We start from the raw sequence: 27,994 nt of genomic DNA on the forward strand, positions 1-27,994 counted from the left end.
ATACCCTACACACTCCTCTCCTGTACATAGTGCCCACTGTCATACCCTTCACACTCCTCTCCTGTACATAGTGCCTGCTGTCATACACTTCTCTCCTGTACTTAGTGCCCACTGTCGCACCCTCCACACTCCTCTCCTGTACACTGTACATACTGCTCACTGTCATACCCTCCACACTCCTCTCCTATACATAGTGCCCACTGTCATACCCTCCACACTCCTCTCCTATACATAGTGCCCACTGTCATATCCTCCACACTCCTCTCCTATACATAGTGTTCACTGTCATACCCTCCATACTCCTCTCCTGTACATACTGCCCCATCATACCCTCCACAATTCTCTCTGGTACGTACTACCCTCTGTCATACCCCCTCACTCTTCCTGTACATACTGCCCATTGTCATACCCTTCACACTCCTCTCCTGTACATAGTGCTTTTTTCCGTACCCTTTGTACTCCTCTCCTGTACATAGTGCCCACTGTTAGACCCTCCACATTCCTCTCCCTCACCTGCACATACTTCCCACTTATATACCGTCCATACTCCTCCCCTATGTCGCTTACCCACAAAAACAGTTCTTTAAAATTATACTGAATATCCTCAATGTTACCAGCTCTAGAATGGACACACTTTTGTTAGTTCAACTAAAGGAAATTTCAGTTCTCATATTTGTGCTGCCCCATTATTAGTACTCCTTTAATTTTGTGATTACTACTATGATGTATAGAGGAACATCGGGGATCTCAGCTACTCTAAATATAGCACTTATATAAAAAAGTGGCCCTGAAAATATTTTTTAAATGTTGGCAACTGTGCACTTAGGCACTGCCCAAGGGCCACCGTCCACCGGGTCAGTAGGGGGCCCCATGAGAGGCTCCTGGGATCCTGTGATAATAAAGCGGTAGTTAACTTTCCTGACATTACTACTTTTTAGAGGCCCTGGGGTAGGTTATGCCACAACGTACAAGTATGCACAGCATATTAGCACATTAGTGTACACTTACATTTTCAGACTGAGCCCTCCAGTGCTGCGATGAATCAGGCGGGGCCTGGACACTTCCATCTTCACCCGGTCTTCCTTCTGGGTTCTGTGCCTTTGGTCACTTGCCTTGGCTGGGCTGCGTTCATGTCATTCCCACGCATTTATTTATTATTTATTACACCCCATTCACACCTCCGCGACAAAACGCCCGACGCCGGCCGCTCGTGCCGCTGGAGGGGAGAATTCCCATTGCTGTCTATGAGATGGTTCACATCTCATAGACGCCGTACACCTGCGGCATGAAAAAAAGTCCCGGACCCTTTTTTTCAGGCGGCATTGGCGTTCGGCCATACAAAGCAATAGGAAGGATTTGTAAAAAAAAAGTTACACTATTCGCGGCAAAATACGCCGCGTACGCGGCGTTACTTGTCGCGGAGGTGTGAATGCAGCCTAAAAGGCCCCACCAAAATCCTCAGCACCAGGCCCATGATGTTCTTAATCTGGCCCTGATAACCTTCTGTTCTGAAAGAAAGGACCCCAAATTTCAACAGCAACTATGATAGGAAACAATTCCAACAGGACGATATTTTTTAAATAACCTTTTACCTGCCAGGAGGAACACCAACGTCCAGCACACCATTGGTTTTGCCAAATAGCTGCAAAACCAACAGAACCCGCTGCGTCAGTGCAAAGACAAAAATCTTTGTCTAAAATAAATTCCTCCTGCCACACTGTTCTACCATTGAAATGGGACAAAAACTGCATCCAGACCAACAGATCCTCCCTTATGTCATGAGATAAGCGGATATGTGAAAAAGGTGATTTCAACCCAGAGATGGATAGATAGAGTTTTCTTGAAAAAACTCTGCCTACTGGCATGATCCTTGTCGCAAACGCCAGGAGACCTAAAAGAGATTGAACCTCTTTCAACATTGCCTTTTTTTTTACGAATCAAAGATAAAATCAAATATTTTATCTTTTCTACCTTCAAATCGGGAAGCCTAAATTCCATTAATTCAGTATCAATGATGATACCTAGGAATTCTAAACAGGTTGAAGGAAAAATCGTCTTATCCAAAGCTAAAGGAACACCGAAGTGTCGGCAGGTTCTAAAAAACGTGTCCAACAACTGGGCACAATCAGGGGAATCGGGGGGACCAAAAAACAGGAAATCATCTAAGTAGTGAATTAAAAAATTTGAACCGGACTCAAAAGAAACTACCCACTCTAAAAAGGAAGAACACGTTTCAAAATAAAAACATGACAAAGAACAGCCCATAGGCAAGCACTTGTCAAAATAAAACCTATTGTTGAAGAAAAAACCAAGGGAACTAAAACACAAAGGGTTAATAGGGAGAAGGTGAAATGCTGATTTGATGTCCGCCTTTGCCAAAAGAGAACCCATACCAAGAATTCTCAGTTTTTTAAGGGCATCATCAAAAGAGGCATAAGAAAATGAGGATAAGCCCTCCTAAATTTCATCATTTAAGGAATCGCCCTTGGGGAAGGACAAGTGGTGAATCATTCTAAAATATTTTTTTTCCTTTTTAGGGACAATACCTAAAGGGGAAATCCGGAAATTATCAAAAGGAGGGGAAGAAAACGGACCTTCCACCCGCCCTTCCGAAATCTCCAAATTAATTTTTTCCATTACAATATCGGGAAACTCAGCAACTGATTTGAGATTGTTGACAATGTTACAACCCAAACCAGAAAAAATCGGCAATAGAAAACCTTCATCAAAACCCTCAATGAGAAGGCGTGCCTTCAGCTGGTTTGGATAAAGTCTGAGCCATGGAAGCATGTTTGGAAGCATCACCGGAGTGACTGCCTTTTGAAAAATTACCCGGCTGGTTTGCTGCTGACAACTTCTTAAAACATTTGGACACTGGGTGAGAGCCAGCGCAGAATGCACATTCATGCCGGTATTTGCATGAATTTGGCCACCTACACTGGCTATCATTGAAGCTGAAGCACAAACCTTTCTTGTAACCAGAGGCACCGACAGGTTGTGCACAGGTTGTGCACTAACGGTAGGTCTGGTAAATGCTGGCCTTTGGGGAAGAAAAAGGTTCAGCCAAAGGCCAACATCCTTAACCCCCCACTTTAAAGAAGGGTGCACCGACAACTTTTGGCGAAAAGCTTCGTCATAGTTGTACCATGCCAAACCCCCAAAGTTCCTAAAGGCTTCTATCACAATATCCAGGTGTTGAAATAAACCAGTGCTACCCTCCGGAAATTTTTCACAAACGATACCTGAAAAAATGCAGAATGCCTGCAACCAATTATTAAATGATTTTTGAACCGGCCTGCGCCTGTCATCCTCATCCTTTTTTTCCATCCTGGACACAAAATCTCTAGCAGACGGGAGCAAAGACAAAATATCGATGAACTCCCCCCTCCAGATCCTTTCCTTGACCGTAGCAGACAAATGGAAGCCTAAGGGATTAACTTCGCAAGGCATCGGTACTTTAAGGCAGGTTTCAGGGAGATTTTGAGAGAGAGCTACAGAATAACCAGGATAAACATCATTTTGTGTTTGTGTATCAGATACATTTTGTGTACTGTGATCGCCATTACCTAAAACACCACTAGATGGCGACCACACATCAGCAGCAGTATAAGGAACAGCAACATTGACTTGTGACTTAGTATTTAAATCTTTAACTATTTTAGACAGTAGATCAGCAATGTTAGACAACAAAGCGCCAGAAGCAGGATCAGTCATGATGCTGCTGGGAACTGACAGGAGCTGTAGATGTCTGGCCATCCCTAGTGCTTAGCAGATGCCCCGACGCTGGTGGAATGCTGGGTCCGGTGGTCGTGGAACTCCGCTGCGGTGAAGCCAGCTGTGCCTGTTGGAGAGAAGCCCTGCTTACCGCACGTCCACTCTGGGGAGACGCTCCGGGTCAACCACCTCTAGCCGCCCCTGCAACGCTGCTCCCGGGAACTCCACGGCACCTGTGAGGAGAAAAAATACAGCGGCCTGCGGATGCACCACGGGTACCACCTCTGGCACCACCCCGTGCACCGCCTCTTGATCCGCCCCCGGATCGTGTAACACGGTCCTGAGAAGGACCAGCTCTGGATGGCCGTGGAGCGCGGGGAGGGGAGGGGGAGTACCCTTGGCGCGGAGTGCGCCTCCTCTTTGACGCCTCCGTGACGCGGATCTGGGGGAGCCTCCTCTTCCTGTGAATCGGACCCCCGGACGTCGGCAGCAGGATGATCTTCCACCGCGGACGTCAACACCGGAGCTTCACCGACCGACGCGGCTCCCACCGGAGCCTCTTGACTCGCAGGACGCGGTAAGCTGAGGCAGTGCCGGATCCAGGAATTCCCACCGTCTTCTCCCGCTCGCTCCAATAGCTGTCGCACCAGGCTCATCTTCCGGCCTCAGAGACACTGTTTGTTCAACGAGTAAACGGAGAACACCACAGTTCTTCTGTCTCTGAGGCGACTGAGCTCCGGGCCCCCGGAACCCTTATTTAAATAGCCCTAAAATCAGCTGGTTCAAACTAGATTTGAACACTTTGCACAGGCTTCTTCCCCTGTTGCTAGCCAGATGACCCAGCAAACTGGTTTTAACCTGTCAAACTTTAGGCGGGCTTTTCAAGTCACTGAGAGGACAATCTACCTTGTCCCCTCAGACCTGTGAGCCCGCCAATTAACCCCTTAAAAGCACTACACTTACTGACTTATGACCTATCCTCCCGCCATTTTACCATGAGGAAAATGGGGCAGAGGCTGCCATATTCATACAATAAAAAAGGGGTGGGGAACACCACAGCTCCTGTCTTCTGAGGCGAATTGACTAGCCCTGCTCTAACCTCACTTATATAGCCCTATTCTCAGCCTGACTTAACCGGCTAAAACTGGCTTATCTAACTACCCTCAAAAAAGACCGGGAAACTCACGTGTAACCTCTCCTAAGTACACGTGAGCTCCAGGTGCTCGATCTAAAACTGCCTGGCTCCCCCAGAGACAGGGGAACATGAAACTGCCTGTCCTGCTGCAATCCCATGAGAAAAGGGGGGAATTTTAAACCGTTTTCCCCCTTTTCTTACATTATTTGGTATCAATTTGTTGCCCTCCCCTTTGGTTTGTCCATAGCACCCTGGGTCTTCACCGAGGTTCTAGCATTTGTACTTGCTCTGGTTCACTCTCAGGGTACCCACATAATAAAGACATCTGTTTGAGCTGTGTCCAAGTTCTGTCAGTCATTGTCCAGCAGACAGTGCATATTGGACAGAGGTTTGATTGGTTCCTCAATTTCCAGATATACAAACTGCCATCTGCATAACTCCACATTTACAGTATGTTGCAGAGAATTTTCACAGATCTCAAAAAAGCCAATGGGTCTATAAGACTGCCAGCAGCTGAGAACACTGAACTGACCTAATCAATCAGCTGCACTGGTTACACTGAGAGCAACTACTTTTACCTAACACAATAATTACAGCCACACTAGTTACAGTTAGGCAAGCTAAATGTACTTAACAAAAACACAACCAGCTCCACTGAACACAGAGAGCCTGCACTAAATCTAACTAATACCAGCACCTATCTAGGAGGGTGCTACATACTGCTTTGAGTATCTGGCCCTAGACTTGGATACGACCCTGTCCAATGTCACCCCCCCCCCCCCCCCCCCCGAAACAAGCTCCCATCAATCCTCTCATATGTTTGGACCCTTTAGTCAAACAGCCGCCCCTCTATTCATCTTTGTATTAGGGTTCTAGGTGTGATAGTAGCCTTATTTGAGGTCACACACCCAGTTTCACCCAAGACCATTAAAACTCAACATTCTTGCTGTGTGGGACAAATGGACTCAGTCTCTGGATCTCGCCATGCACCGGACCAGCAATGCTTGACTCTCTTTGGCATGGTGATTTTACAATTTAACACTGAAATCAGGGAAAACCCTTTCTCCCATAGGCTTAACAGGTACTGTCGGGCTGGGCAGGAGTCTTGGATGCCCTCTCAGTACAAGAACTTGGTCATTGATCCTGCTTCAAAACATTCCAAGAACATTACTTTTCCTAAATGCTGGGGACATCTAGGAAAGACATCTAGACCTAAAGTTATTTGGTGGCTATTGTCCTATTTTCCTTTCCCCAAGCTTCACCACGCACAAGCTGCTACTGTTTTATCGAAATGACAGCCAGGTCGGAGTAATGTGATTCCACCATTGGCTTCTGATTGACCCCCTATGGCTAAACTTTCGGAAGTCAGAGGCAGATAACACCTCTGCTGCAGCACAATAGCAGCTGCAGTATGGTGCAGCAGGAGAAGGAGTAGGATTGAACGAATATCAGTCACACAGAAATAGGCAGTTGCACATGCCTGAGATCAGCACTGATGCCGCGTACACACGGTCGTTTTTTGTGATGAAATAAAACGACATTTTTTATCATGAAACAAAACTACGTTTTTCAAACTTCATTTTAAAAAACAACGTTGCCTACACACCATCGTTTTTTCAAAATGCTCTAGAAAAGCGTGGTTACGTTCAGCACGTACGACGGCACTCTGTTCCATTCAAGCTCGCGTCATAACTTGCTTCTGAGCATGCGCGGGTTTAAAAACGTCGTTTTAAACATTGTTTTACCCACACACCATCATTTTAAATGACACAAAAAACAACGTTTTGAAAAACGACATAAAAAATTTAAGCATGTTCGAATTTTATTTTTGTCGTTTTTCAAAAGACATAAAACAACGTTTTCCCCACACACAGTCATTTTAAATGACGTTTTTAAAAATGTCGTTTTTTTTTCATCACAAAAAACGACCGTGTGTACGCGGCATTAGTTCTGATTAGCTGATCTTCCCAGCTCTTAAGGATGACGGTGTAGCCCATCAAGCATAAACTTTAACGGAGCTCTCATGACCAAATGCCTTGGGTTCTGGGTATAAATGCAAACTGCTAGGGACCAGTGCTGTCATGTTATGCCATGCTTCCCCATAACTGAAGTACGAATATCTTCAGGCTTGCCTATACAATTTTATTTATTGGAGAATAATGACGTTTATCTGAATGGCATTTTGGTAACAAGTAGAGAAGACAGAACAATTGCTAAACATTTGTGAGCAAAAATCTAGAGTTCTAATTATGACTGCAACACTGATAAGAACATAGCTCTGCATTTTTACCAGAAAGGTGCACATTTCAGCTCCAACACCACTCTTTCTTTACAGCAAGGCATGTAAACAAATACTGTATGGGAAGTAATATAAAGTAAAGTAATACTAACTGACCACTAGATGGCGGTCAAACACTTATCAATCCACACAGTAGAAAGCGGTTGCTGAAAGCATGTTATATTTTAAGCAGTTTTAATGTCAAAAACATATTATTATTGTGCAGCTCACCAATTCTTGGATGCTTTTTCTGCATTAAATATTGTTTTTGGTCAGCTTTTATTCATTCATATAAAACCTTTATCTCAAAAAGAAAAAAAAATGTTGCTCTAACTGCCTTAACCACTTAAGGACCGGACCAATATGCTGCCAAATGACCCAAGGGGTTTTTACAATTTGGCACTGCGTCGCTTTAACAGACAATTGTGCGGTCGTGCAACGTGGCCCCCAAACAAAATTTGCCTCCTTTTCTTCCCACAAATAGAGCTTTCTTTTGGTGGTATTTGATCAGCCTCTGCGATTTTTATTTTTTGCGCTATATACAAAAATAGAGTGACATTTTTGAAAAAAAAACAATATTTTTTACTTTTTGTTATAAGAAAAATCAAATAAACTAAATTTTAGTCAAACATTTAGGCCAAAATTTATTCAGCCACATGTCTTTAGTAAAAAAAAAAAAAAATTAGCTACCTAGCGGCAACAGTCACACTAATACAGCGATCAGAAAAATGATCGCTTAGTGACACTGGCAATAGGGAGTGAAAGGGTTAACTAGGGCGGTGATCAAGGGGTTAAAACTTTATTAGGGGGGGTACGGGGGCTACCCTGAACCTAACACTAACTGCCTGTCACACTAACTGTCACACTGACACTAAATGCAGTGATCAGTACATATATGATCACTGCATTCAGTGACACTGTGACAGGGGGGTGGGGGGGGGTGATCGGGGGGGGGGGGGTTAATGTGCCTATGTGTAGTGTGTGTCAGTGTAGTGTTGGTGCGACTTACTGTGTGATGTGATCTCTCCTCAGCGGCGGTTGAAAATACCGCCGAGAGGAAAGATCACATCACTTCCTCCTCCTGTGTTTACACAGGAGGAGGAAGTGACACGCAGGGGGAGTGCTCGAATTGGCTGAGAGCGATCCGGAGGGGGCGGACAAAAACGAACAGCCGCCTCCTCGTCCCGGATAGCTCCTGAAGCCACGGGAACCGCCACATGTATCGGGGGGGTCCCGATCGGACCCCCGACCCTCGTCTAGGCAGGGACGTACAGGTACGTGGATGTGCCTGTCCATGCCATTCTGCCGACGTAAATGTACATGCGGCGGTCCGGAAGTGGTTAAAGCCAAACTCCTGCTAACACTTTTATTTGTTAGATTTCTACGGTAGCAGGTTTAGATGGACTTGACTAACAGTACCTTGATTAGACTGGGTTACTACTTCATTAGACTGGGTTCAGACCATCATCGCCTGTGGCTCCCAGCAGGGGTCCAGTGCTTCCCAGTTCACCGTTTCAGGTCTAATTTCAGCCCAAATTTTTGGCTGAATTCTGACCTTAAACTAACCAAACGAGGCACAGGGCTCCTGTGCAATTCGCAGCGGAGATATGTGGACCGGCTCCATAGAGAGTCGGTCAAAATCTCCTGCTATTGTGAATTGGATGCGGGGTGTGTCCATGAAATGGCAGCAGACTTTTTAAAAGCTCTTATAGGTTATCGGTTTAGAGTTAATCATGAATAATGGCCCTAGAATTCTTGCTCTCACTTTGGCATGCACAGCGATATGTAAATATGTATAGCACAATTGCCGTTTTTGCATGAAGGCAACATATGCTGTGACCGCAGCCATTGTTAACTCTGGCAGCGGAGTTTAACAGGCAGCGCCAACTTTTAAACTCTCGCTCATTGAGATCAATGTTGCAAACATGAGCCTAACACTGGGCTTGCAGTTGTGGAGTGGTTCTACAATGTAAAATTGTTTGGCAGCTAACTAAAGTAAAAAAAAAACAAAAAAAATCTGGACATGGCAGTAGAGCCTCCTGACGCCTGTTAGCCACCACTATATCACCCTCTCAAAAGCTATCCACTGTGGATCGCTTTTCAGAGGGCTGTACATTTATTGCCTGTCTGTAAGGACCCTCACTAAAGCCCTGTACACACGATCGGTTTGTCTGATGAAAACGGACCGTTTTCAGCAGACAAACCGATCGTGTGTGGGCCCCATCGGTTTGTTTTCCATCGGTGAAAAAAAATAGAACATGTTTGAAAATTTTCCTATGGATAAAAAACTGATAGAAAAAAATGATCGTCTGTGTGGAACTCCATCGGAGAAAAATTCACGCATGCTCAGAATCAAGTCGACGCATGCTCGGAAGCATTAAACTTCATTTTTCTCAGCATGTCGTAGTGTTTTACGTCACTGCGTTGGCAGGGCTAGCGCAAGGCAACATGGGAACTTGCCTTATGGTGCCAGCGCCGCCAGGGAACAGGGCGGAAAATTTACAGAGACGGCGAGACAGTCGCCCGCCCGACACAGGCGTTGCTAAGTGGGTGCGGACCGCACCTGGGTGACACCCGCCAGAGGGGTGACACCCGTGGATAGCAGCACCGCTATCACCGCCCGCTGCACTGTTGATCTGACCTCGCTCTGTTTCGGTGGAGCGGACTGAAGCCGTCTGCGCCTCCTCCTCGCTCTTTACATACAATGAGTAGGAGGAGCCGAGGGACACACCGCTGTGTGTATACGTCTGCTGCCGCGCTATTCTGAGGTCTGTACTGTACACTTTATTACTCTATTATAAGTAGATGGACATGTGGGGGGCGCTATGGGAGGGGAGAGGGGTGCCTATGCTGATGGTGGGTCTGAACTAAGGGGGGTGTCTATACTGTGGGGGTCTGCACTAAGGGGGATTCTATACTAGTGGGGGGTCTGCACTAAAGGTTGGTGGAGGGGGGGCGACACCAATTTTTTCCGCACCAGAAGACACAAACCCTAGTGACACCATTGCTGCACGATCGTAGAGTGTTTCTGTGGGCTGCCACTGCGGGCGGTATCTGAAGGAGTAAATATGGCATGTAAGGGGGCGAGTAGTGGATTAAGCGGAAGTTCCACTTTTGGGTGGAACTCCACTTTAAATATCTATTTATGTGTGACTGTGTTTGCTGCTTATTATACTGCTTGCTGCATTTATACAGAGACCCTCTGTAGGGTGAACACATGGGGAAAAGAAGACAGAGAAGGAGATATAGAGCAAGGGGTAAAGAGATATGATGGGGGGGGCGGGCTTTTAGAGAAGCTACACAGAGACAGAGCATAGGAGACGGGGACAGAACAAAAGACATACTTTGCTACGTCCTACATCAGTGAGTGACGTAAGTTGCCCCGGTCGCTCAGCTCAGCCGCATGATGTGAAGGAGCGAGGGCTGCAGGAGGCGAAGCAACGGATGGACCGAACCCGCACCAGCAGGCAGTGCAGCCTGCGGCGTCATCCTGGAAGCGACGTTGACCTGTTGAGGGACAGAAGCTGCCCGGTGCACAGATTGGTCAGAAACAGGTAAGGGGGACCGACCTGTTTTAAAGTTTCCTGTTTAAAAAAAAAATGGCACACTGCACTGCTGGGATTTGTAGTCCTCTGCATTCCATTTTATATAATGTATTGCTGGGATTTGTTTTCCTCTATAGCTACTGGTATTCTCCATTGCGCTGTATAATGTATTATTGATGGGATTTGTAGTCCTCTGAAACTGCTGGTATTCTGCATTGCGTTGTATAAAATGTACTATTGCTGGGATTTGTAGTCCTCTAGAGCTGGTGGTATTCTCCATTGCGCTGTATAATGATTATACTGCGCAATGCAGATTACCACTGACCAGTGGTAAAGTAAATCTGGAAAGTATATACAGGCAGACCCCGAGTTACGGACGTCCGACTTACGGACAATCCGTACTTACGAACAGGGTCCACAGTTCTCCTAAATGTACCGGCAGCTGAGCTGCCAGTACATTTAGTAGAACTGTGGCTGCAGCGGCCTGTGTCCCCGCGCCTGTGTTGGTGGAAGGAGTGGGGACACAGACCGCTGCATTCTGCCGCTGAACCCCTTACCTCCACTGATGTCCCGGCCTCCTCTTCCGTCAATCCATCAGCTTCCCCAGTCCGATCATCTGCTCGCCGTCCCGGCAGCTCCTTCGCTGTCCCGCTCCCCTCTTCACTGCAGGGAGCTATACCCAGCCTGTTATTGGATATTGCCAAATGCAATAGCTAATAGCAATCTGGCTATTGTACATTGTACCCGCCCACTGCTTGCTGTCAATCAACACCTGATAGAGAACTTTCTCCATCAGACCCCTCCTCCGCTGCTAACTTGCACTCAGGGCCCTGGCCTTCTCAACCGCTGCTGCTGGGCTCCAGCCTCCTGAGCAGATGCTCCTCTGCCATGGACCCCTTAGCAACTCGGTGGGTTGCTATTAGTTGTAGTTACGCCACTGGTTGGTGAAGAAGAAGCAAATCTGAGAGGAACACACTGAGAATAAGCGATGGTTTGGTTTATTCACATTTTGTGGACACTTTGCCTTACTATAGCAGCCAGATCAAGCAGAACTGGTCCAAAGGGGGCAGATTGAACTGTGGATGGATACATACATGACATTGAAGGTTTCTGTATCTTGGACCCTAATTCTGTTTAAAATATTAGTTTTCCTATTCTATATATATTGTGAAAAAACTGCGTTCAAAATGCCTAAATTGTATAAAGAGAAGAAATCATCGGGATCAGCTTTTAGAAAGAGACAATTAGAAAAAGAAAAGGCTCGGAAGCAGATGTCTGGAGATTTAATGAAGTTCTTGGCCTCCAAAAAAAAGCAGAAAGCAGGATATTCCAGCATCGGAACCAGTTTCCAATGTGGAAGAAGATGATCCAGTGCAAATTGATATCTTCAACATCATCAGCATTATACAGACAACCCATCACACCGCAAAAGGTCACTAATCTGGATGCAAATGCAGAAGAACGGCAAGAACCAGGAGATGATGTGCATCCTTCAACATCAGATGCACACTGTTTACTGTGAACAGACTATTGATGCAGAAGAATCAAATGATGAATAAATAGAAGAACGTATACAAGAGGGGCCATATTATACTTTGGAAACTCTTGATTTGTCTGATTCAGCTGATTGGCCAGCTGTTCTCACCACATCGCTAAGAGATGCTATTGTAAGGAAAGGTCCTGCAAAGCAAAACATCAATTTTGTTTTCCCAAAAATGCATCCAAAAGACGCTTCACTAATACATATTACAAACGACGGCTGCCAAACAGAGAAGACAATTTTAGAAACTGTCTGGTTTATTCTGTTAAGCTGGACAAAGTGTTTTGTTTTTGTTGTAAGCTCTTTGCAGCAAAAATAAGTACAACTATGACACAGGAAGGTTACAATAATTGGAAGAACTTGTCTCAAAATCTTTGTATTCATGAGAAGTCCAACTCTCATCATATGGCTGTAAGAGACTGGAATGGACTATCTAGAAGACTTGGAACCGGAAAAACAATAGATGCTACTTATCAGAGATTTTTGGCAGCAGAAACACAGCGGATCCTTCCCTGTCAGAGTTTAATGACAGGTCATCCCCGCTGGACTTTTATTCAAAATTGTTAAAAATGTTGGACATTTGTTAGGAAGTTATACATTGCGGGACTACTAGTAGCAGGAGACACAGACTCTATAGACTCTTCAGAGAAATGGACTACATTTCCCGCAATGCTTTGCCACCTATAAGGATGTGACGTTTCGCTCAGACCAGTGGAGGAGGTTACTTAAGGGAGGGGAGTGGCGCCTTTTCGCTCTCTCGGGACCAGCCTTCTCTCCTGCGCGGAGCTGTGTACAGAGCCGGTTGTACTGTTAGGCCGGAAGCCTGAGCCCAGTTGGACCGGGAGACCTGCCATCCGGATGGAAGCAAGACCTCAGCGTACCAGCCTGTGTTTCGGAGGTCGGAGAAGCAGCCCAGCTGACATCCGCAGCAGTGGAGCACCCTCGTCCGAGATCCGGTGTGTTGTGGAGTGACATCTTGCCAGCGCACTCATTCTTCTGATGAGAAATCAGGCGGGTTGGCCTGTTGGGTGAGAGAGCACCTGCTCAGCTTTGACTTTCTTTGGTCATTATAGATATTCAGCCCAGTTCCTAGGCCACGGATACATGTTGGCCCATAGTTGAAATTTAGAGGCCTAGTTAAATTGTTCCAGTGCTTCACGAAAGTAGTTAATGCAGACGAGTATCAACTTCATAATATTCTATTACCATAGACATTCTGTTGGGTGATCCTTTCCATTAACTGTTGCCCGTGGATTACAAATTTTGGCGTGCACCGACCGGCCGCTACGTGAATTTCAACTGGTCTACAGGACTGCCCGTTAGGGGCGCTCTCGAGTTTAGACTGACTTTAAGTTTAGAAGAGTGGTACCACTTTCAGGTTTAGAATATTATATCGCACCCACATTCATCACTGACTCCAGCAAGGGCCCTTGCGGATCAGACTGAGTTGCTGTTATTAAGAGAGTTTATGTCAAAAATCTTATATCTGAAGTTTATTGAATATATATATATATGTGTGTGTGTAGATGTACATACAGTAAACTATTATATATGTTCAGGGTATTGGCACTGCTAAGTAGTATTATGGTATGTCTTCGGTACACCTCTGACTAAGTAATTAAATTGCAGTGTCGGGTCCCCCAATATGACAAGCTCATGTGAGGAGCTTCCAATAGTGTTTGGGTTCCCTTTTATTGGTTTGTATGGTTGAATAACCAAATCTAAATAGTGCAATCACCCAGTGTATCCTCTGATCATCAAAGTGCAAAAATAAAAATAAATGCTTATATTCCTGTGTGTATGGTGACAGAGAGTGGGCCAATTTCCATTTGTCCACTAGGTGTCACTCCAATAACTATCTTAAGTGTTAACACCCCCAGGTGTGTCAGGATCTTCAAATAAAAGGAAAGAAGCAAATTGGTAAAAAGAAAAAAAAGGGTATTGAGAAAGCTAATTTTTCTTCATGAGTTTCCAACTGGCTCCAAGTGTGTATAAGCCGTGCTGTATTAGTGAACCAAACATAAAATAAATATTGATGCTAAAAATTGTAAGTTTCAAGTGATGAAATCCTGTGAATGTGAATAATGCCGCGTACACACCATCGCTTTCTGCGATGGAAAAAAACGTCATTTTCAAAAACGTCAATTTAATTGACCGTGTGTGGGCAAAAACGTCGTTTTATGTCTTCTAAAAAACGACAGAAAAAAATTGAAGCATGCTTCAATTTTATGTGTCGTTTTTGGCCGACGTCGTTTTCTGTGTTCTAAACATTGACCGTGTGTACGTAAAAACGTCGATTTAAGCCCGCGCATGCTCAGAAGCAAGTTAGGAGACGGCAGCGCTCATTCATGTAAAACGACTGTTCAGAATGGAATCAGCACATTCGTTAAGGTGTTTTTCAGCTTATAGACAAGAAAATAAAGCGCTTCTTTAACCCCTGCTTTTAACTGCTACCCAGAAATGGACGTTTGTTGCGGCTGATCTTGTTACATAGTTATGACAAGCTTTTAATTAGTTTCTTTCTTGTTTGATAATGTTTATGTTTGTGTTCTGTTATTTAGTTGTATCTTCCATCTTAAACATTTTAAATATATATATTGGTCCACCTTTTTATTTTTTTTTTAATTTTTGTCACCAATTTGATTAGTAATCTCTATTTTGTGTTTATTTAGGAGTGTGTGAAGTGTCTGCAACAACCTAATTTTTTAGTTAACTCACCCACAAGCATGTTTTTTTACCTTGTTAATGTTTGCATTATTTATTTTGTAATGGGTCTGCCCACTCAATAATGATCTCTCAAATCTACAATAAAGAAACATTTTGAAATTTGGCTGAAAAATTAACATTTATTTTAGTCTTCCTAAAAATTAAAAAAAAAAAAGGTGGCAACCCAAAAACACAACATAATAAAAACAAAGATGCCAAGGTAGGCAGCACTTTAGAGCATGCTTGATTTTTTCTGAAAACAAGGGTCCCCGAAGCCACAAATACAGCCTGTGAGTCCACATTAAAATTCCATCAGGGGCACCGTATTATTTCTTGGCCTTTTTCTTCCCAGCAGCCTTCCCTGCAGTCTTCCCTGCAGCCTTCCCTGTAGCCCGAGTCCTTGGGGGCTGGGTTCCTGGAGGAGATGAGGTGGCAGGAGCCAGAGCAGCCTCATGAGGTGGAGGAGCAGGAGCAGGTGCAGGAGCAGGAGCAGGAGCAGGAGGAGCAGCAAGGACAGGAGGAGCAATCCGCACAATGTGGGTGTCGTCATCGAGCTGCCCCAGGGATGCCATGGTTATGGCTTGGAAGATGAGGAGTTCGCAGCGCACACGCTGGCTCTGCTCCAGATTGTACAGCTTGGCTGCAATGAGCGCTGCGAACCCCTCAACTTCACTGGGTGGCTCTCGGATGGCTGCAGTAGCTTGGCGAAGCAGGCCCTGGGTCTCCTCCTCCATTTGTCGCATACTCCTGAGCCGTTTATTGGGATTGCGGAATGGAGGGATCCGGGAGATGGTATCCCGCCGGCGTGCCTCCTGGGTCCCACTGGGGCCTGCCACCTCCTGGCTCCCAGTGGGCTCTGCCACCTCCTGCCTTGCAGTTGGCCCTGGCTCCTCCTGGCTCCCTGTGGGCCCTGTCTCTTCCTGGCTCCCTGTGGGCCCTGTCTCTTCCTGGCTCCCTGTGGGCCCTGGCTCTTCCTGGCTTGGGTCTGCCTGTGTATCAAAAAAAGGAACATATGTTATTAGTGTTTGTCATTAATCACACACATTTTTACAATCATGAGTGATGCAAATTGAATGTCAATATATATTACACACAGGGTCGCCATCCCTAATTATGTGGCCCCTTAAACACCTTCAGACATGGTCCCCCTGGAATTATGTGGGTTGTTGCATGCCTAATTTAGCAAATAAGTGGCCTTTTCCCCAAAAATTATTTTATTCAATTTAGTGTCAACTAGATAGTACTCAAAAAGGGTGTCTTCCATCTGGGACCCCTTGCAGGTGTATTGCGTTACTCCCCCCTACTGGCCTATCTGAAAATGCCACCCACTCCTTCATAAACATTATAAATTTGCACATTTTGACCCCATCATGTTTTCCCACTACTGACTATTGATCCTATCCCTAAACTTACGAGATTCACATAGAATTTAGAACAATAGTAACATACATTTACCATTATTACTATACTTGTCATATACTAACTAAATTCATACAAAAAACACATACCATTCTCCATGGCTCACAATTGGGGTCCTCCAGGAACTCTTCCTCTTCCTCCGAGCTTGCCTGCTCTTGTCTGCAGGGAACACTGGAGGATTGGCTGCTGGGAAGCTGGGAGCTACCTCTTGGGGGAAGGGTAGACATGGATGCCCTGGTCTCAATGTGGTCGTCCAGGAACTGCAGCTGACTATAGTACCACAGGGTTGGTTTGTATATGGAGTCAGCTGCAGCCCCAGACCTCATTGAGGCCAGGACTTGGACCCGTTGGGCCCTGTAGGTGCCCCTGATGGAATTGATTTTGCTTTTCACAGTGGCTGTTGTGGCGTTGGGGACCCTTGTTTTCAGAAAAACAAGCATGCTCTGTCTAGCTTTCTCCCTGGCATCTTTGTTTTTATTTATAGTGCTTTTGGTTTGCCACAGAACAGGATGTTCCTTCCATTTTTGTATGAATTCTGTCAGGAACTCCGCATCCTTGAAGGGATCCATTCTTTCTGCACATGAAACAGAAGCCAAAACATAATGTAATTAAAGCCACTAGCTTACTTCCCCTAACTAGCCCACAAACTCATTCCCTATTCACTATAATAAAGTCGGAATAAAAAACTTACGTCTCGTCGTTTGGAAAGATCGTGATTTACGCCTTCTTCCACAGACTATGCACGCCGTTTACAAACACGTCCCATCCCTTTTACACTACGCACGCGTGACGCTCCGCACGACACCCCGCCCCTGACGTTCGGTATCGTCCTTTCCACGCCCCTTCTCTGTCGTTTGGTGAGGGAGAAATGATGGAGAACATGGATGACAATTCCAGCTCAAGCCAGGAGGCAGGCCAGGCCCAACCACGCCGCAGATTCCGATGCAGAGCCTCCAATATGAGTTTTCAGGAAATGGTGGAGATGGTCACCATATTGAGGAGGGAGGACTATGATGCCAAGCATGGCCCCTACATGCATCCCAATAAAGTCAAAGCCAAAATTATGGAGAAGGTCATCCGTAGGCTCCAGCGGAAGTTTGGGAAAACCAGGAGCAGAGAGCACCTGCGCAAAAGGTGGATTTAAAAAAAAGGGAACCCCACCAACTTTACAAAATTAATAGGGTGATTCGAAGAAGAAGTAAGTTTTTTCCATGTGTATTAATTATTTTGGTGTGTTCTTTGTGCCATTTTTTTTTTTTTTGCAGGTTGACCATAAAATTAATATTATGAATGTGGACGCATGATGCAGTCGTCGTAGTCGTCGTTCATTCGCTGACTTTCAATAATCCAATACCATATTAATGAGAAATGGCATCATGCCTAGTTTGCATGTGCAAAGGGGAGTTGAAGCACTGTATCTGAACTAAATTCGTAAATTTATGAATTGTGGGCGAATGAACGACGACTCCTATGACCAATTAGTCGACACAAATATGAAAGTTGTGACATTTTTGGGGCTTAAAAAAAAGGTGTATTCAATTCTAGAATTGATGGAAATGTGTTTCAGCTTATTTTAGAAGAAACGTAAATACCTTGAGATTCCCAAAAAGGAGCGTTTGCTACTCCTTTTTTTTATTGAACATGTGTACTCAGTAGCACAATTGTTTGTCACAATCACAACCTATGTTGGGTCACACACAGGGGTGAGCAGATCCAGGGGAGACTTGGTTAGCTTACATATCTAAAATTAAAAATTTGGTCAACAGATTTGACATTACTTTGTGAATGGATTAAATACTGGTCTATTTTCTGGATAATTGTTTAAAAATCAACAATATTGCCCTTTTGTTTATAATTTAGTAATTTTTTGGTGTCATTTCAGGCCGCTCGTAATGTTTGAACCTCATGTTTTCCCTTTCTTCAATCTTGTAGGGCACAATGAAGCAGAAAGACAGGAGGCACAAGCCAATCAAGCCACACCCCCGAGGGATGTAGAGGAAGAGGAACCTGCCTCAACATCCGGTAAAGTAACATCTACCACATTTTCTGTGAATATAGATATAGGCATACAATCTTTTAACACATGTTTTGGTTCCACATTTCAGGAGGAAATCAGGCTGGTCAGGGACTGGACACGTATAGTGCCCAGCTCCTCATCGGCGAGGTTCTCACCTGCAGGGCCCAAGTCGAGGACATACGTCTGGCCTGCCGTGAAATACGCCACAAAGCAAAGACGCTGGAACGGCAGCTAAAAATTTTTATAAATGTTTTGGGGAGGGTTTAATTGTTTGTGTATTTTATTTTTTCTTCGATTTTGAAAAAAAAAAAAAAAAAAAAAAAAAAAAAAATTTTTGTAGTAATCAAAAAAAAGAAAAAAAAAATATAAAAAAATTATATTTTGGACTAATCAAAAAAGAAAAAAAAAATGATTATATTTTGTACTAATCAAAAAGAAAAAAGTAAAAAATAAATAACATTTTGGACTCCAAACAATTTGTGTGTAGTTATTGGTATCAATGCAGACTCATTCAATTACTCAGGCATATTTGTAGAGTTATTAAGATTTAACACTCATGGGAATTTATGACATCCCAAACACATGGCTGGATCAGAACCTAGGAAAAAGAAACATTACCCCCCAAAACTTACAAATAAATTAAATCTAAAAAATAAACACTGTTTCATCAAACAAAAAGTAAATTTTATTCTTTAATCAAGATCAGGCATTTCAATGGCCCCCCTCCCCATAAAATAGTCCACATATGATTGACGCACTGCACGTGCGGTTTGGGGGGCCAAGCCTCTATGGCTAGCCTGATGTCCCGGCTCCGGAGCCACAACATCAGCCTCATCAGGCAATACCGTCAGATAAGTTTGTGAATTTCGTTTTAAAAAATTGTGTAAAATGCAACAACATAGGATGATGTAATTCCACTTGTATTCCGCCAGGTTTATTGCTGTTAAAAACAATCGGAATCGGCTGGCCATGATTCCAAAGGCATTCTCTACCACACGTCTTGCTCTGGCCAGCCGATAATTAAAAACCCTCCTCTCATGGGTGAGGGTGCGTACGGGAAATGGCCTCATGAGGTGGGGACCCAAACCAAAAGCCTCATCTGCAACAAACACGAAGGGCAGCCCCTCTTCGTTCTCCTCCGCAGGTGGCAATCCTAGGTCCTCCAACCGAAGCCGTTGGGCGAACTCCGTCTCCGCAAAGACACCGCCGTCCGACATCCGGCCATTTTTCCCAACATCCACGTACAAGAACTCGTAATTGGCAGAGACCACCGCCATCAAAACAACGCTGTGGAACCCCTTGTAATTGAAGAAATGGGATCCACTATGGGGTGGGGGCACAATGCGGATGTGCTTGCCATCAATGGCTCCTCCGCAGTTCGGAAAGTTCCAACGCTGGGAGAAGTCCGCAGCCACAGTCTGCCATTCCTGTGGCGTGGTGGGGAACTGGATAGAAAGAAAATAAAAAATACATTAAAACAAAGATTTTGAACAGAATATAGCTAAAATTACAAGGGATCCCACCAACAATTCCACAAAAAAGGTTAGTATTAAAAAATAACATGTGAACACTAAGCATATTAATCACCCCCTCTGATGTTCAAAAAATATATTTAGGGGGAGTGGGGCTCAAGATGAGTTTCTCACATGAGAAACAACCCCACAAAAAAAAATATAAATAAGAAAAATAATTATTAGTATGTAGTTCAAAAATCTAGGGGGGGGGGGTTTGGACAATGGAGGCCACAAATAAACGGGGATATAGGGACACACAAAATGCAGCACTACAATGGAGGCCACAAATAAACGGGGATATAGGGACACACAAAATGCAGCACTACAATGGAGGCCACAAATAAACGGGGATATAGGGACACACAAAATGCAGCACTACAATGGAGGCCACAAATAAACGGGGATATAGGGACTATGCTAGGTGGGTTTGGCCACAACATAGAATGATGGACAGGTTGGCTAAATTAAATAAACATGTAGGGCTTTACAAATTGTGTAGAACAGCATACATAGAGACAAAGTGAGCATTCTGAGCATATTAGAAAAGGTTTTTTTTAACTTTTTTTGGGACATAGTTTGACCATTGAAAGAACACCACTTACCTTAACATAGTCCTCCTGAAGAACCTGAATGATGGCCGAACAGGTCTCCGGGATTATGAGGCCCAGAGCCTGGGGGGAGATGCCCGTCGAGAACTTCAAGTCCTGCAGACTTCTCCCTGTTGCAAGGTAGCGCAACGTAGCAACTAGCCTCTGCTCAGCAGTGATGGCTTCCCGCATAACGGTGTCCTGCCTGGTGATATATGGCGACACCAAAGCCAAAAGCTGCTGAAATACGGGGTCAGACATCCTAAGAAAATTCCTGAAATCATCAGGGTTATTTTCTCCGATCTCCCGCAGCAGAGGCATATGAGAGAACTGGTCCCTGCGTAGCAACCAGTTCTTGGTCCACAACCTCCTCCTCACCCTGTTCATGGACCGTCGCTGGGATGCAGCACACATCCTAACAACAAGCACAGCACGATCTCGGCGACGAGTTCGTACCCGCAACATGGCTAGAAAACGGTCGTCAAATCAGATCAGACTAAAAATTACGCCCTGAAGTAAAGAATGGCCTTTGAAGAACGACCTGCTAAACAGCACCGTGCACACAAAACGTAATGCCAAAACAAATACGTCCTTAGTACAAGCACTGTATCACAGATCCGACAACAAATAGACAAACTGTACGACAGAAAACGAAATTTAAAGCACAGTCACTGAAAATCACGAATCGTATCTCACCAAACTTTTACTAACACGCAGCAACACGATATCAGCAAAAGAGGCCGTCTTCCGCATGGAAACGACCCTTTATAGTGACGTCGTGCGTGATTGACGGAACTGCGCTGTGCTAGAGCGTTGTGAAAAAGCGATGGTGTGTATGCTACGTCGTTGTTCAAATTGAAGTTTGAAAAATGACGTTTTTTTAAAGCACATAAAGCGTCGCATTTTTCCATCGCAGAAAGCGATGGTGTGTACGCGGCATAAGGTATGGAGTGTGTCACTCCTATGTGTGGTTAATTGCCAGTGTATATACCATAGAAAGTACCAGTATCATCTAATCCTATATGATTGATTAGAGGTAAATACTTGTGAGATACCCTCAGATGTTTTTTAAGATAAAAATTCAAGAAAAAATATATAAGAAAAAAATTCAAGAAGGAATTCCGATCCCTTACTGCAAATGTCCTGTAGACACCCTATTGCATACGTCGGAACAATAGTATGTCAAAACTAGATCAGATCAATATTGTACCCGATTATATCAAGCTATTATTGCAACAGGACCCCCATCAATTTTCATTGGTAGAGTCTAAATAGCAGTAATCAGATAATGGCGTTTTCCCTTAGGTCATATATATTATGTGCAAGCTGTTAAAACAATATATAGAAATTAAACAGTCCTTAATTCTATATTGGCAATAAATTCAGTGTTCTCCAGAGGGTATATGTTATTCAATCCCTTGCATACTCATCTGTCATCTAAATGGCCATGCGTGGTTCACGATCCCCCCTGTTGGGTCCCCACTCACCGAATAGACGTCCCCACTAGGGGGTGTAGAGCCTTACTGGATTAGGTTCAGTTTGCTACCTGGTGTTGAGTGATATCCTCTGCGTTGCACCGTACCCTGGTGGTGAGTGATATCCTTACGATGCACCGTAGCCTTATCCCAGTCGGTGGTGGACGTAATAAAAGAAAAAAGAGGAAGGGAGGGAATCCACATAGAGTAGTATTGTAGGTACTCGGTAAAAATGTATTTGCAAGGTTCTATTTCGTACCATACAGATCCAGTATAAAAAATTATTTTGTGAAAAATAATAGGATAAAAAAATAAAAATAAAAAACTATTCTGCTGCAGAACTCCAAGTATAGTCCAGTAATCCGCAAGGTTGCCGAAAAAACCCGAACGTCGGTGCGGCTCTATACGGCGCCTGCGCACCGACGTTCGGGTTCTGTCGGCAACCTGTGACGCGCAGTATGCGCTGTTCAGAAGCCTGTCAGGCAGTGCTTGGGAACGCCCAGTCCCGCGGGATTGCCGGGGGGTGAAAATCGTGATAACGAGGTATGTGCTCAGAAAAAAACAAAAAAAAAAACACCGGCATTCTGTCGGTAGGATGGCTCGACTCCATGTGATGTCAGAATTTTTTTTGAGGGTGAACCTCCACTTTAAGTTCTTATGTTATATATTGAAATATGTTAAAATGAATTAAGGCATTTATATTTATTGATCCTAGTTGCACTATTTCACTTTATGAGTGATAGCTGTTAAGGTTTTGCCTTGATATTGCCTGTTTTATTGTAGCACTGTTTGTGTGTTGAGTTTTTGCTGTGTTTTAATATGAATATTTATCAGTATAAGTTCTAATGTGTGTGTGAACAAGAATACTGTGACTTCGTACCCTAAAAAATCCCAATCTAAGTTAATGTGTTTGCACTAGGTCCTCCTGCACTTTCACTGCTGCACGATGTCCTGCTGCACTTTCATTGTTGAAAATGTTTTGTAGTTCTTATAACTTATTTTATGGAACAACTGTTGATAAAACCACAAATAGTTTGTTTAACGTATTTATCTTTTACAGAGAAAAATAGAAAACGATCACTTTAAGCATCATAACCATTAAAGCTTAATGGATCACATATATAATATATGGTGTGTGTGTGTGTGTGCGTGTGCGTGCCGGAGGGGGGGGGGGGGCAAAATGCACCTTCGCCTGAGTTGGCAAAGATCCTTGCACCGGCCCTGCGTGTTGGACACAGTCAGATTTTTGACTGATGATGTGTAGGCAAGACTGATGAAAGTCAGCTTCATCGGATATCTGACGAAAAAATCCATCAGATATCTGATCGTTAAAGTTTGGCTTTGTAATAGATGAACTATAAATTCTGTTGCACTACCGGTATGTTCCCTATAATGTAGAATAAACACATAACTAGAGATGCTGGCCCAGATTCAGAAAGCAGTTCTAAGTCGTTCGCGAATAGGGCTGTACGTAAGTTACGTTCACGTCTAAAGCAATGACAATTTGCGGTGTAATTTGCGGCGTAATTTCGAGCAGGCGCACTGGGATTCTTTCACGAACGGCGCATGCGCCGTTCGTTAAAAAATGTCAAATACGCGGGGTCACATGTAATTTAAATAAAACACGCCCACATCATCCACATTTGAATTAGGCGGGCTTACGCCGGGCCAAATACGTTACCCCGCTGTAACTTAGGGCACAAGTTCTTTCTGAATACGGAACTTGCGCCCTAATTTACGGCGGCATAACATATCTATTGTATCTGAATCCGGGCCCCTGACTATAATGGATAGACACTTTTATTATACTGAGCCACAGTACATTTTTTAAACTGCCAGATTAATGGTGCCCTTCCACAGCCAAGATGTATTTTTCTTCAAATCGACCACAGCTGAACAAATTCACTTTTAACAGATATATGTATTTCAAATATTTATCACAGTAATACTTCTGTACTGTATGTGTTTCTGTTGTAATCAACTCTTTGCTAATATAATGTTACTTGATTCTTTTCCATTTCTAGATGTATTATGCAAGAGTAATGAACCATCCTGCACAGTTGAATCTCCATACCTGCTCAAATTGCCCGGTAAGACAGTTTGTTTTCATTTGATTACAGTGTCACATAAATCAGACTAGGATATACTGTATATAACATTATGGGGGTTATTTTTACAAAAGGCAAATCCACTTTGCACTACAAACTGCACTTGAAATTACACTGAAAGTGCACTTGGAAGTGCAGTCACTGTAAATCTGAGGGGTAGATCTGACATGAGGGGAAGCTCTGCTGATTGTATTATACAATCATATGCAAGCTAAAATGCTGTTTTTTTTATTTTCTTGCATGTCCCCCTTGGATTTACAGCGACTGCACTTCCAAGTGCAATTTCAAGTGCACTTTGCACTTGTAGTGCAAAGTGGATTTGCCTTTAGTAAATAAACCTCACTGTCACTGAGCTAATAGAAGCCTATAGACCAGTGACTTACATGCCTACTATATAACGTATAACTAAAGGCAAAAACTTTTTTACAGGGGCCAAGCCGCTTAGCAGGGGTGAAGCTTGAAAGGTATCTGGAGTGACAAGCTAAGGACCCAGCAGGGAAGCGTGGGTGACGCTTAAAGGAAGATACCACTGTAAAAGCCTTTAGGAGCTTGCGGGATTCAGAGTCAGTGAATTAGAGAGTCCAGTTAGAGACTAGGGGCCAGATTCAGGTACCTGCGCTGCGGCGTAACGTATCTCGTTTACGTTACACCGCCGCAAGTTTTCAGCGCAAGTGCTTGATTCACAAAGCACTTGCCTGTAAACTTGCGGCGGTGTAACGTAAATGCGCTTGGCGCAAGCCAGCCTAATTCAAATGGGGCGTGTACCATTTAAATTAGGCGCGTTCCCGCGCCGAACGTTCTGCGCATGCTCCGCCGTGCTTTGCGCGAAATTACGCCCCCCGACGTGTTTTTTGAACGGTGACGTGCGTTACGTCCTTTCGTATTCCCGGACGTCTTACGCAAAAAAAAAAAAAATTGAAATTTGACGCAGGAACGACGGCCATACTTTAACATTGCTGGTCTAAATCTAAGCCATGAAATATCAGCCGTAAGTTTGCGACGGGAAAAGCCGACTAGCGACAGCGTAAGAGAATGCCGTGGATCGCCGTAAACAGCTAATTTGCATAAACGACGAAAACTCCACTCAGCGGGCGCCGGAGTATTACACCTACAATCCGAAGGCGTACGAAGCCGTACGCCTGTCGGATCGAAGCCTAAAGCCGTCGTAACTTGTTTTGAGGATTCAAAACAACGCTACGACGCGGCAAATTTGAAAATACGCCGGAGTATCAGTAGATACGCCGGCGTATTACAACTGTGAATCTGGCCCTAGGAGCTTAAGGGGCTGAAGAGCTACACGTGGACATTGTAGAGAGAACTGTTGAACTTTGCGTTAGGAAATGTTAAGTACTGTCGCCATAGGAGACACCAAACCTGCACGTGCAGAAGAGGCACCTTGATGGTCTCAGAGTCTGCCTATTAAAATTGCAAAATATAAAAAGGACTGTTAAAAGAAATAAAACCTCTTTACATCCAAGAAGTGTCTGGCACTTAATGACTTTCACCATTTTTTGCACCCACTATGCCTCACAATCCACTACATATTGAAGGGTGTCAGAGGTCTGTGGCCTCAAAGGTTCTCAGACTGGAAGAGGTTAGAGATTCTGCTACATGTGTTTAGCATCTGAATATATATTGAAGTTTCCTTAAACAAAAACCTTTTTTTTTTTTTAAATCCCCACCCTCCAGCTGCTAAAAGATCAAATGTTCATTGTTATTTTAGGCTAGCTTGGATCACCCATCCTAGAGCATCCAAATACTTAAAAGTGTAATATTTAATCTATCGTCAATTTTGAAATACGTCAAAGTCATATATATGCTTACCCCAGATGTAATGTATTCAGTGGTGTATTTAGGTTTTGTGTTGCCCTAGGCCTGACAAAACTCGTGCACCCCCTGATTTAAATATGACACACCCCTTTCCTGTCAAGACCCGCCCTGAAATTTTCTAGTGGGGACACTAGTTTTGAGGACCTTGGGGGGGCAGTATAGTCCTTTAATTTGCAGGGATCTACTTTGACTTCCTGTTTTGCTATGGAGCCCGTCGGCTGACTTTTTGACAGTTTTTAGCTTCCTGACATGGCATCTGTCTCTCTCTAGCTGAGAACTTAGGTGGGAGGTCCACTGTTATGATAGGACAGTCAAAACTAGAAGCAACGCAAAGCGCCCCCCCAGTTGCGGAACGCCGCCCGCTCACACAACAACCCATTGGTTGGGGTCTGCCGCCCTAGCCTCCTCCATGTGTATGGGCTGTCCCTCCCCCTGATGGTGGCCCTGCCAGTATTATTATACCGGCATTAGTGCGGCCGCTCTATGGGGGCACTAGACTGATTTGCCTCCAGGCGCAGTCCGCCCCAAGAGTGGGGCTACACTAAAAGCCTAGCACAAGCCATGGGGACTCTTTTTGTGCAGCCCCCCTGCAAAGTGCTGCCTTAGGCCTGGGCCTTGTTGGCCTAGGCCAAGATACAGCATTGAATGTATTATCCTGGACCTACTTTATTGATCTGTGTAGCAAGTTTTGTTAAGTTAAATTAATTGTCATATATATATATATATATATATATATATATATATATATATATATATAAAAATACATTTTCTGTTTTCTTTATGATTTTCTATATACAAATAGTTAACTCAATTGGAAGCCTAGCCATGCCTACAGATTGAACCCAATAGAGGTAGGCAGGTACAGGCTACCAAGTACTGTATTGTTATAAGAACAATCTTAGTAACCAACCGAGTTACCTTGGTTCATAAGGATTAATATGACAATTTTAATCTGTACTGTTAAGTAAATACTTTCAATAAAAATCTATTGTTAAAAAAAAAAAATGTAGCCATAGCAGCCCATGCAAGGGTGGGAAAGGATTCCCACTTTGGAAGGTTGTCTGATGTCTATATTTCGGGAGAGTTGATGTCAGATACACAGGATCCTGCTGTTGCGCTCGTCATAGATCTCCCCAATTTCCCAATATGCGGTGCCTTATTTCCTTTTGAGCTTCCTGTTATCCTGGATGTTTAGCTTGTGTACAGTACAATAATGGCAAACCTTTTTTGAGCCCGTATGCCCAATCAGCGACACAAAACCATCTTACTCTTTCTCAAAGTGCCAACATGGAATTAAACCTACCAGTGGCTCTGTACAGAGGATGGGACTGATCATCCTTTTGAATGAGTGCCAAGGGATCAAAAAACATACGATTCTGCCTAGAAAAAAAAATTGTGTGCTTTTTCAAAGGAGTGTGTTACGCTCAAAATGCAGGGATCAGGAGTGCGTTATGCTCAGAATGCAGGGATCAGGAGTGCGTTATGCTCAGAATGCAGGGATCAGGAATGTGTTGTGCTCAGAATGCAGTGTTCAGGAGTGCGTTGTGCTCAGAATGCAGTGTTTAGGAGTGCATTGTGCTCAGAATGCAGTGTTCCGGAGTGTGCTGTGCTCAGAATGTAGTGTTCAGGAGTGCGTTGTGCTCAGAATGCAGTGTTCAGGAGTGTTTTGTCCTCAGAATGCAGTGTTCAGGAGTGTGTTGTGCTCAGAATGCAGGGTTCAGGACACTGATATAGGGGTGGCCCTTCCCAAAGCAGTGTCCTCTGCTCCCTTCAAATTAACCCCCACACAACAGTGTCCTCTGACCCCCCCTTTCCCCTATAGCAGTGACATCTGGCTTCCCTCCCATAGCACTATCCTACTTGTGTATATACACAGTCCTCCACATGCTCATGCTTCAACGCCCGAGCCCCTGCAAAGACAGTCGCTCTCCTATTGGCTTTCAAAGTCCAGGAAGGGTGGAGTCACTCTTCTCAAACTCCGTTTCCTGAGGCATCGCAGCGCTGCTTACAGCAGCAGACACTCCGAGTAAGTCCTTCCTACTGGGCTGCCCCCGGTGCATGCAGGGAGAGATATATACACATCGCCCAATTGCACTGATGCAGTGCCTGCACCGCCAGTGTAAGTC

At 44.3% G+C, this 27,994-nt stretch overlaps 1 protein-coding gene across 2 annotated transcripts in view; it reads left to right on the forward strand.

Moving 5' to 3' along the window:
- The window catches only part of PDE1C (phosphodiesterase 1C), a 933,100-nt gene that overhangs the window by 902,941 nt on the left and 2,165 nt on the right, over positions 1–27,994 (forward strand). For both annotated transcript variants that reach the window (XM_040353264.1, XM_040353265.1), the window contains one exon: positions 23,955–24,020. In XM_040353264.1, the coding sequence (XP_040209198.1) occupies positions 23,955–24,020 (66 nt within the window). The remainder of the gene's footprint in view (positions 1–23,954; positions 24,021–27,994) is intronic.

The sequence above is a fragment of the Rana temporaria genome, chromosome 5 (genome assembly GCF_905171775.1).
Source record: "Rana temporaria chromosome 5, aRanTem1.1, whole genome shotgun sequence".
NCBI lineage: Eukaryota > Metazoa > Chordata > Amphibia > Anura > Ranidae > Rana > Rana temporaria.